Source organism: Oncorhynchus nerka, linkage group LG10 (assembly GCF_034236695.1).
Source record: "Oncorhynchus nerka isolate Pitt River linkage group LG10, Oner_Uvic_2.0, whole genome shotgun sequence".
Taxonomy (NCBI): Eukaryota; Metazoa; Chordata; class Actinopteri; order Salmoniformes; family Salmonidae; genus Oncorhynchus; species Oncorhynchus nerka.
In genome coordinates, this window is record NC_088405.1 from 62243223 (window position 1) to 62253677 (window position 10455).

Below are 10455 nucleotides of genomic sequence, written 5' to 3' on the forward strand. Positions count from 1 at the left end.
TATGGATGGATGATTTGTAGTTATAAAATTCCTGTAGAGCCAAATTGTTTGTGCATTTATAATTATAATAGTTCTGTGAGCCTAATAATATAATGCATGTCATAACAACAAGATGCCCAACGCTTCAAGCCAAGCCTCCTCTACCCTCTCTCTGTCTCTCGCAACCCGCAAAATGTCACTCGCATCTCGCACCCTACACTCGTCTGTCTGATTCATGTTAATAGCTTGCCCGCTCCACAGCAAGCTGCTCTATCTGCACTGATTGGTGAAGTAATTTAATATTGAGCTAAATGTCTTTTTTTTTATTATTGATTTCAGATATTTAAAAAAGAAGAGTTAGCAACGATATAAACCGTTACTTTTTGGGGGTTCAAACCGGTTCAGAACTTTATTTTGCTGGTCGGAACAGTGGAACAGAATAAAAAATATATATTTTCACAACGAAATGATTGGAAAACAACATAGGGTTACAACCCATGAACGCCAGTGACACATCTTAAGGCCTCGCATGAAATTATCAAATTAATCATCAAATTGCTAACATTTGAAGAGAAAGTGCAGACTCTCCACGTGGTTTTCAAAACAGCCCCACCAACCTGGACTAACATAGTAAATGTAAATCCGTTGACACTCCAATTAGTCTGGTATGTTCGTTTCGTCAGTGGTGGAAAAAGTACTCAATTGTAATGCTTGAGTAGTCATGCTTTTAAAGATACCTTAATAGAAAATATATCCTGCATAGTGGTACGTTCCGTTGAGTTTTGGTAAATGAGAAGAAAAGAAGCGACTTTTTAGCTTCAGTTAACCATCCTAAAATATCATTAGAAATTAGGTGTACACAAGCACCATTGTGAGAAGTGATAATCTTCTACTTGTAATAATAATCATAATATGTGATGAGTTTGTGTCACGTTCTGACCATAGTTCTTTTGTGTTTTCCTTGTTTTAGTGTTGGTCAGGACGTGAGCTGGGTGGGCATTCTATGTTGTATGTCTAGTTTGTCTATTTTTATGTTTGGCCTGATATGGTTCTCAATCAGAGGCAGGTGTTAGTCATTGTCTCTGATTGGGAACCATATTTAGGTAGCCTGTTTTGTGTTGGGTTTTGTGGGTGGTTGTTCCCTGTCTTTGTGTTTTCGTCACCAGATAGGGCTGTTTCGGTTTTGCCACGTTTATTGTTTTGTAGTTTTTTCATGTTAAGTGTCTCTTATTAAAGAACCATGAAATTCAAAATTCAACCACGCTGCGTTTTGGTCCTCCTCTCCTTCCCAGGAAGAAAGCCGTTACAGAACCACCCACCACAACAGGACCAAGCAGCGTGGTGAAAAGCAGGAACAGCAGGAGAGGCAGCAGCAACAGCAAGAGAGGCATCACTATTTGGAAAAATGGACTTGGGAGGAGATCCTAGACGGAAAAGGACCCTGGGCACAGCCAGGAGATTATCGCCGCCCCAAAGAAGAGCTGGAGGCAGCTAAGGCGGAGAGGCGCTGGTATGAGGAGGCAGCACGGCGCCGTGGATGGAAGCCCGAGAGCCCCAAAAATGTCTTGGGGGGGAGGCACACAGGAAGTGTGGCGAAGCCAGGTAGGAGACCTGCGCCAACTTCCTGTGCTTACCGGAGGGCGAGAGAGACCGAGCAGGCACCGTGTTATGCTGTGGAGCGCACGCTGTCCCCAGTGCGGGTGCATAGCCCGGTGCGATACATACCAGCTCCTTGTATCGGCCGGGCTAGAGTGGGCATTGAGCCAGGTGCCATGAAGCCGGCTTTACGCATTTGGTCTCCAGTGCGCCTGCACGGTCCGGTCTATCCAGTACCACCAGTCTGGCGGATCCTGTTTGCCAGTCTCTGCTCTAGGCCTACTTTAGTTCCAGGACAGCTTGCCTTCCTGGTGATCCAGATACACTCACTTTGGAGGACTGACTCATTAAAAAATAATAATAATAATAATTTCACCTTTATTTAACCAGGTAGGCTAGTTGAGAACAAGTTCTCATTTACAACTGCGACCTGGCCAAGATAAAGCATAGCAGTGTGAACAGACAACAACACATTCTAGTTATGTGCTTGTATCACAGTATTAAACACACACAAACACAATAACAACTAAGACACTCGTGAATTATTAACATGTTTTTAATTCACTCTTCATTTCCCTGACATGGGCTGCAGGTATTACAGGGTTATAATAAGTTGCGTGCGTGTTGCAATGAAATGATTCCTACTGGCCAAAAGTGCCCCAACCGCTAACTGCATATTTTCTTGTTGAACATACTACCACAGTTTAGCTCGTTGAGGATTTACATTTACAAAGCCGTGTCGTTACCATGGGGCTCAGCATCACTTCCACTGAAGGGCCTCGGAGCTGATGTTGAGCACCAGCGACACCGTCACAGCTTTTACATATTGACGGTAGCTCCATCCAATCAGACTTGCTTATATTTTATTTTCGACCAATACATTCAGTTGACATTGTGTAGGGGGCGGTACTTATATGTTCTCGGTTATTGAACCGCTACATTCAACAGTGGCGGCGGCTTCCAATCTTGTCAGGTATCGAAGAGAGGTGTACTCGTTCATACCAGAGACGCGATTTGACCTCATTGGATATATTTTATTTTACGAATTATAATGCACTCCAAGGTGTAGGAATTGGGTTCCGTTTTCGAGCACATCACCACAGGTATGTCTCTAACCTTAGCAGAGTACTGTAAGCTAACCTTAACACGTTACTTAGCTAGCTACAAGATATAGAAGCTAGCTAGCTAGCTAACAAGCATTTACCAACACAGAATAGCCAACGTGCCAGTTGTAGTGGAATTATACTATCATACGGTATGATAGTTAGCACTGCAGAAAACAATTTTGTTTGTTAGCCATATCGCTAGCTAGTGTGTAGTTAACCAGATGTTGTTGGCTAGCTAAGTTCTGACCGGCTAAACTAGCTAACGTTAATGCAAAGAGACACTCTTATCTTCATCTGTGGTTTCAGTTCCTGAAGCGCACTGATTATTGCTCAAGTTAGTTACTCAGTACTTACTAGTCCGACATTTAGTTTTGTCGACATTGATGGCTGTGGTGTGCATGTGCAAGATGTTGTGATTGATGGACTGTCTCTTTCTTGTAACTTAGCTCTGTGGACATTGCGACCAAAGCAGAGAGATGGAGGCGGGCTCAGTGGTGCAGGAGGACATTACATTCCGAGGAGTGGAGTTTGCTGTGAAGATAGAACTAAAAGAAGGATTGCTAATAGTTGAGATCTCTGATGCAATGACAGCTGACCAGTGGAGGGGAGGGTTTGACCCAGCATGTAAGTGAAGCATTGTGAAATGACATAGTTAATTTACATGGATATTATAGACATTACTATTTATTATTATAATGTTTTCATTGTGTCCCAGACATCGAAGACCTATCCCGCAAAACAGGCAACTTCAAGCAGTTTCCCATCTTCTGCAGCATGTTGGAATCTGCTGTTAGTAAGGTTAGTCTGCGAGGCAGTAAAGGAAGCTAAAACATGTTTAAAAGTGTTCTGATTAGAGGTCGACCGATTAATCGGAATGGCCAATTAATTAGGGCCGATTTCAAGTTTTCATAACAATCGGAAATCAATATTTTTGGGCGCCGATTTCCGATTATTTAAATATTTAAAATGTTTTTTAAAACATTTTTTTATATATTTTATTTAACTAGGCAAGTCAGTTAAGAACACATTCTTATTTTCAATGACTGCCTAGGAACTGTGGGTTAACTGCCTTGTTCAGGGGCAGAACGACAGATTTTCGCCTTGTCAGCTCAGGGGTTTCAATTTTGCAACCGCACAGTTAACTAGTCCAACACTCTAACCATTGCACTCCACGAGTAGCCTGCCTGTTACGCAAATGCAGTAGAAGCCAAGGTAAATTGCTAGCTGGCATTAAACTTATCTTATAAAAAAGCAATCAACCATAATCACTAGTTATAACTACTAATCCAGTTTAGCAGGCAATATTAACCAGGTGAAATTGTGTCATTTCTCAGGGTATAAGCAACAGTTTGGGCTGCCGGGCTCATTGCGAACTAAGTTGCCAGAATTTTACGTAATTATGACATACATTGGAGGTGGTGCAATGTAATAAGAATATTTAGACTTAGGGATGCCACCCGTTAGATAAAATACTGAACGGTTCTGTATTTCACAGAAATAATAAACATTTTGTTTTCGAAATGATAGTTTCCGGATTTGATCATATTAATGACCAAAGGCTCGTATTTCTGTGTGTTATTATATTATAATTAAGTCTGATTTGATAGAGCAGTCTGACTGAGCAGCAGCAGGCCCGTAATCATTCATTCAAACAGTACTTTCATGCGTTTTGCCAGCAGCTCTTCGCAAGCACAGTGTTTATGACTTCAAGCCTATCAGCTTAATGGCTGGTGTAACCAATGTGAAATGGCTAGCTAGTTAGCTGGGTATGCGCTAATACCGTTTCAAACGTCACTCGCTTTTAGATTTGGAGTAGTTATTCCCCTTGCACTGCAAGGGCCGCGGCTTTGGTGGAGCGATGCTTCGAGTGTGGCTGTTGTCGATGTGTTCCTGGTTCGAGCCCAGGTAGGGGCGAGGAGGGGGACGGAAGCTATACTGTTACACTGGCAATACTATAGTGCCTATAAGAACATCCAATAGTCAGAGGTATATGAAATACAAATGGTATAGAGAGAAATAGTCCTATAAATACTATATTAACTACAACCTAAAACCTCTTACCTTGGAATATTGAAGTCTCATGTTAAAAGGAACCACCAACTTTCACATGTTCTCATGTTCTGAGCAAGGAACTTAAACGTTAGCTTTTTTTACATGGCACACATTTTTACATGGCACATATTACTTTATTCTCCAACACTTTGTTTTTGCATTATTTTAATCCAAATTTAACATGTTTCATTATTTATTTGAGGCTGAATAGATTTTATTGATGTTTTATATTAAGTTAAAATAAGTGTTAATTCAGTATTGTTGTAATTGTCATTATTACAAATAAAATAAAAATAAAATATATATATATAAAAATCGGCCGATTAATCGGTATCGGTTTTTTTGGACCTCCAATAATCGGTATCGGCGTTGAAAAATCATAATCGGTCGACCTCTAGTTCTGATTAGGGTGAGTATAATTTGTGGAATGTTCCAACAGGAATCGGTTCCAAAACCTTTGTAAAGTACAAGGTTGCCAACAAAATTCACCTAGCTAACTAGCTGCCAAATAGGCATCAACTCACCACGTAGCTTAATCTTGATGTTTGTCCATCGGCTACCAGAGTAAGGACAGACATTTTTTGGGATAAACATTGGGAGTGAAGAAAGTGATTAAATAGCCCACGCCCTACCCGGTATCTTATTATGCCCCTATACAACTTTGTATGCATGTTTGTTGGGAGCCTTGTTATTTACAATGTTTTTGCAACAGATTCCTGTTGGATCGTTCCACAAATTATACCCACCCTTCTGATTATGGTGCATGCTTTTTCTTCAGACTAGTGAGTCTGTTACCCTTGACCTCTTGACCTATGCTGACCTGGAGCTTTTGCGGAACCGGAAGGCTGGAGTCGTTGGTCGTCCCCGAGCCCAACAGCAATCTCCTAACCTCAGTGCCAAAAGATACCTCATTCTTATCTACACTGTGGAATTTGACAGGTTTGTCTCTCTTTTAGTGATATCACTACCATAAGCTTGACTCAAACTCTGCTTGAAATGTACAACTGCGAAATTGCCATGTTAACCTTTCCCTATAGAATCCACTACCCCCTGCCCCTGCCCTACCATGGCAAGCCTGACCCTGCCGCCCTGCAGAAGGAGATCAGAGCCCTGAAGACTGAGCTAAACGCCCTGGCCAACCATGTAGGTCACAAACCAGCAGAGCCAGAGATACGCCGGCTACGGGCAGAGTAAGTTATGACTTGTTACACTGTATTAATCAGGACAGTCTGTTGTTTTCTTCAGGTCAGAGGTTAAGGGCCCTGACTGTTCTCTGTTGTTAGACTCACATTGGTGAGAGAGGAGAAGGAGGCCTTGGCCAAGGCTTTGGAGCGTCTGCAGTTAGTGGGGTCTGCTTCCACCCCTGGAGGAGGGGCTCGGGGGCTGAGAGAGGTGGTCAGGAGTTTAGAGGACCAGCTCCTCAGAGAGAGGGCCAAGAGTCAGCACTCAGCCAGCAAGAGGGGCCAGGAGCAGCGCCTCCAACTGGAGCAGGTTGGTCCTTGTTTGCATCATATTTCAAATAAGCATGTACTCTGTAACTTTTATAACTTTGAATAATTTAGAATGCCTGGCCTTCAGTTGATGCAGATAATGTAGTGACATAGATTCCTGCATATCAAAAAAATGTATTGTGTGCATGTCAACACTTGGAGTAGTCATTTTTGCGCCATTATAAGTAGGATTGCTTGGAGCTGATTCCATTGTTCAGCTGGAAGACTAATTCTGACGTTTCCTGTCTCTCCTAGTTGGAGGAGCTACGGGCATCAGAGCGAGCTCTACGGATTCGCGTTAAGAGTTTGACCAATGAACTGGCGTTGCTAAGACGAGGGTTAGTCAATCTAAGCATGTATGTCTTTCCTTTTTCTTTCTCTCTTTTACTTTCACTCACTCCCACCTACTTACTCACTCACTCCTTACGATACTCTCCCTGTGGCTAATGTTGTATACTATGTGTGTCTGTTTTTAGTAGGGTGACCAGTGGGGTGACCCCTGCCCTCTCTGGGTGCAGTGCCTCGCGGGGTGATGGGGAGATCAGGCGTTCACTGTCTCGGGAACGTAGTTTGGGACGTGTTGTAGTTCGGGCTCGCTCAGGGTCCAGAGAGAGGACAGAAGAGAGGGGTCGGAGGTCAGAAGGCCAGAGGGCAGACTCCTCAGGGCCCCGCTCGTATGTCTCCAGACCCTCACCTTCTCCCACAGGTATCTTGTTTTTTCTGTCTCCTATAGGAGTTTGGAGTTGACTGGTAATTCAGCTTCAGGATACAATACAATTAAAGTTGACACCACCAAGTCTGAGTAAAGCTATCAGGGCTTGATTAACTGCTTGATCTGCTATCTTCAAGGAAAAATCCACTAAAAATATTTTTGTAACAAAAATATAGTTTGAGTGGATTTTCCTTTAAGTATGAGCTCCCAGCCAATCCTGTCGTTCCTGTTTTCAGGTTCGCGGACACCACGCTTTGACCCCACTGCATATATCCAGGACAGACAGCGCCGACTGAGAGAGGCGGAACTCAAAAAGTCAGTCTCATCTCCCTCTATCCATTTCACTGTCATAACTGTATCTGCAGTGTAAGCTTCTGCCAATTTTAACAGTGTATTTTGCATGTGAGACACTGGTATAGTGATTTTCATGTGTTGAAATGCTCAAGGATTTCAAATGGCAACCCATTTTATCTTGTGCTAATAGGAAAACCAATACTGAGTGAAACGTTCCCTGTAATCATGACTTAACTTGGCCTCCTGTGTTCTCTCTCTCCGTCAGCCAGAGAAAGGTCAGAAGAGAAATGTTAGCGTCACCTGTTCTGGAGAGGGGCCTAGAGAGGGGGCGGTCTCGGTCCAGGGAGGCTTATCCCCAGCTGACCAGGGCAGGCAGTGGGAGCAGAGGGAGGAGCTTATCAATTGAGAGTAGGAGAAGCAGACAGTCCTCTGATAATTCATTGGTGGAGTTGGATGAGTTGACAATCAGGTAATTTATGCTTTACCATGCTATATCACATGGTATTACAGTCCAAACTGGGTTTGTTTAAGTAAGTGAGAGATATTCTATTGCTTTACTGCATGTCTCAGACAGTTCCTCATTTTGTTCTGTGTTTCAGAGGAAGGAAGCAGACCTACAATGGTCCAACCATGGTGAGTGTGGTGTGTTATTTTTTACAGCTTGTGATAGACCTTGATTTAACATATTTGTGTTGAGTGACAGTTATTTATTTTTGTAGCCCAGAGGAAGACATTTGACCAGGAAGCCCCATTGTAGCACTCCCACACACAGGGTACGATCAGACAAAGGTAACCGATCAATGCCTACTCTTCAATCTAAAGTTTAATCAGAGTCAGTTAGCTCGAAAAATGAATGTACTTTTAATATGAGCCCTGGTGACACATTCTGTGTGAGAACCTTGCTGAAACCAATGATTTACAATTGTCTGTGCATCGCTTGTCCTTTACCCAGAAGGCTCCATAGATGGGGCTGACCTATCAGAGATCGATGCCCGGCTGCAGGCCCTACAGGACTACATGAGGGACCTGGACACGGGACACTAAACCCTAGGCAGGAAAAATGTGTTCGAAGACTTTCCTGTGCTGCAAACTTAGACCAAGGTCGACTACTAATCGACATTACTAGTCGAACACTGTGACTAAACAAGATCACTGCACTGCACTGTGATATTTTAGCACACATTATCAGCTAACAGGCTTATGCAAGTGCAAACACAGATGGATGCACACACTGCTTATTTTGTCACCCTCTGGGAGATGGTGCCTGATCTGTGGATAAAGATACCACTGTGAAGGCTGTTAAGCCACTGTTAGTGTATTGAACTAAAACTGAGGAGTGACTGGTTTTATACTACGATTTTATAACTTATGCATTGTGTCTGTTGATGTGACCGTAATACCCCATTTCCCCCACCCTTTTTTAACGAGTGATTGATGAATGTGATTTGAGATGTTTTAGTCTGTAAATATAACTTTATTTGAAACATTCTGGGGGGGTGGTTGCTTTTGGTGAGAAGTATCTTTTTTTATTTTTTATGTTTAAAAAATATATATAAATGAAATTTAGTTTCTCATTTAATTTTATTGAAGAAATGTCGTCCCATGCTCTATTATCATTACTTCCTGTCTAGCTGAGTGTCTGTTCAAGTGTTTTGGCCCATTGGATCAGAGATGGATTTTCACCAAGTGCTGCATGAGGATTTATTGCTTTGTTTTTGTGCCATTACTTTTCTAATAGGTATTTAGCCAAAATCTTTATTTTTATTTTATACTTTTACTAGACATATCTTCTCTATTAATAATCACTGCAGCATCTTTGTCGCTCAGTAATGTGGTGTGAGTGAGTGCACTGTGTCCTCCCCCTCTGCAGTAGAGTTGGTTGGGTGGGCTGAGGGTTCTTCCCTAGGGCTTTACTTAAAGGGCTGCAGCTCCACTACAGCTGACCGAGTCACATTAATTAATAGCTAACCTACCCGGCCTGGACCCTTCCTCTCCGGGGTGAGCAACTGGGCCGCATGAACAGCTGCTTCCATCTGCACTACTGTAGGAGGATGAGAATAGTGGAGGGAGCTGAGAGGCTTTTTGTGCTGTTTTTAGATTTGACCTCCGCTGCTAATCAAATGTAAGATGCTTTCCACTTAACCAAAACACCATCTATCAGAATTAAAGCCAGGCACCAGAGGCTGAAATTAAATGTACCTATCAGTTTTGGGATCTGTTGGTATTTTGTTACATTAATATTAATATTTCCAAAATGTAAAAACTTAATGTATTTTTTCTTTAGATGATCATACTACTGTCAACAGTTTTATGAATTATAACCACTTTAAAATGGACATGCATCAATACATTCAAAGCTCACTATGTTGAATTACACATCATTTCAAAGTCCATTTCATAGAGAATTTACAAAATGGACCACATTTAGTAATTTATTTTGAATAAATTAGGATGTGTTTACATAAGCTTTTGCTGTTTGGAAGTCATAATTCAGTGTACTTGTCTTTAACTGCCATTTCCCAAAAGTCAGACTTTCCACACGCCAACTAATTTTTCTCAGCTTCAGAAGCATCTGCTTTTACCAAATTTATATGGGGGGGGGGGGAACGTGTATCCAAAATCTGTGAGTGTTTTAACAAAATGCAACAAAAATAGTTCGGCTGACTTCATCCAGTGTCCAGAACAATGCAGTTGTGTACAAATATGCACACATTTAATGAGATTGCCTCATTTGCGTATTTTAATAAACATTTTCTGAACTATTATTATACAAAAAAGTATTATACTTGTCTACATTCAATTGGGACACGTTTGTGATATGATTGAGAAAAAAGTCCCTATCAGGGTTTCGTGCCTGGCCTTAAAAGGATCAAATCACAACTTGACACATTCAATCTCTTTCAATGGGTCATAATGATGAAGGCAAAATTATGTGGTTGTGTAGCACTTGCTAAATACTTTATATTGTAACCAAAGATATGCTAACCCATAGTTGATCTGTGTCGTTTCGATCTGTGATTTGTGTTGTTTTCGAGCAAATTAAGCATAGTGGGCAGAACAAGCATGGAGGTGGGCAAAGCCAAGTACGAGTTAGGAGATCCTATTGGCGCGTATTTCCGTTTTAAAAACTTTGGAAAAGCGTCATGTATATAAAACTTAGCTGTGTTCGTAACAGATTTTAGTTTTGAGAACAGAACATTTGAGATCCGATGTTTCATCGATGACA

The 10455-nt window shown here is 41.8% G+C and overlaps 1 protein-coding gene across 3 annotated transcripts; it reads left to right on the top strand.

Moving 5' to 3' along the window:
* The first annotated feature begins 1491 nt into the window (after positions 1 to 1491).
* LOC115135769 (centrosomal protein CCDC61-like) lies at positions 1492 to 9694 on the top strand. 3 transcript variants are annotated; one of them, XM_029670837.2, is made up of 13 exons: positions 1492 to 1581; positions 3128 to 3305; positions 3397 to 3479; positions 5512 to 5672; positions 5771 to 5923; positions 6017 to 6224; positions 6479 to 6579; positions 6700 to 6929; positions 7172 to 7250; positions 7495 to 7698; positions 7829 to 7862; positions 7949 to 8018; positions 8182 to 9694. In XM_029670837.2, the coding sequence occupies exons 1-13, from the start codon at positions 1492 to 1494 to the stop codon at positions 8271 to 8273; spliced, it is 1683 nt and encodes a 560-aa protein (XP_029526697.2). In that variant the 3' UTR covers positions 8274 to 9694. The 3 variants fall into 3 exon arrangements, with proteins under 3 accessions (XP_029526697.2, XP_064879726.1, XP_029526696.1); XM_065023654.1 differs by having other exon boundaries at positions 6479 to 6561; XM_029670836.2 differs by lacking the exon at positions 1492 to 1581 and adding an exon at positions 2488 to 2678.
* Positions 9695 to 10455: the final 761 nt, after the last annotated feature.

What these genes read in the sequence shown, in the direction of transcription:
- LOC115135769 (XM_029670837.2), top strand. Translation starts at nt 1,492, where the DNA reads ATGAGGAGGCAGCACGGCGCCGTGGATGGAAGCCCGAGAGCCCCAAAA. An exon ending in TGGAATCTGCTGTTAGTAAG is followed by an intron (nt 3,480 to 5,511) that starts GTTAGTCTGCGA and finishes CTTTTTCTTCAG; the next exon opens with ACTAGTGAGTCTGTTACCCT. An exon ending in CAGGGTACGATCAGACAAAG is followed by an intron (nt 8,019 to 8,181) that starts GTAACCGATCAA and finishes TCCTTTACCCAG; the next exon opens with AAGGCTCCATAGATGGGGCT.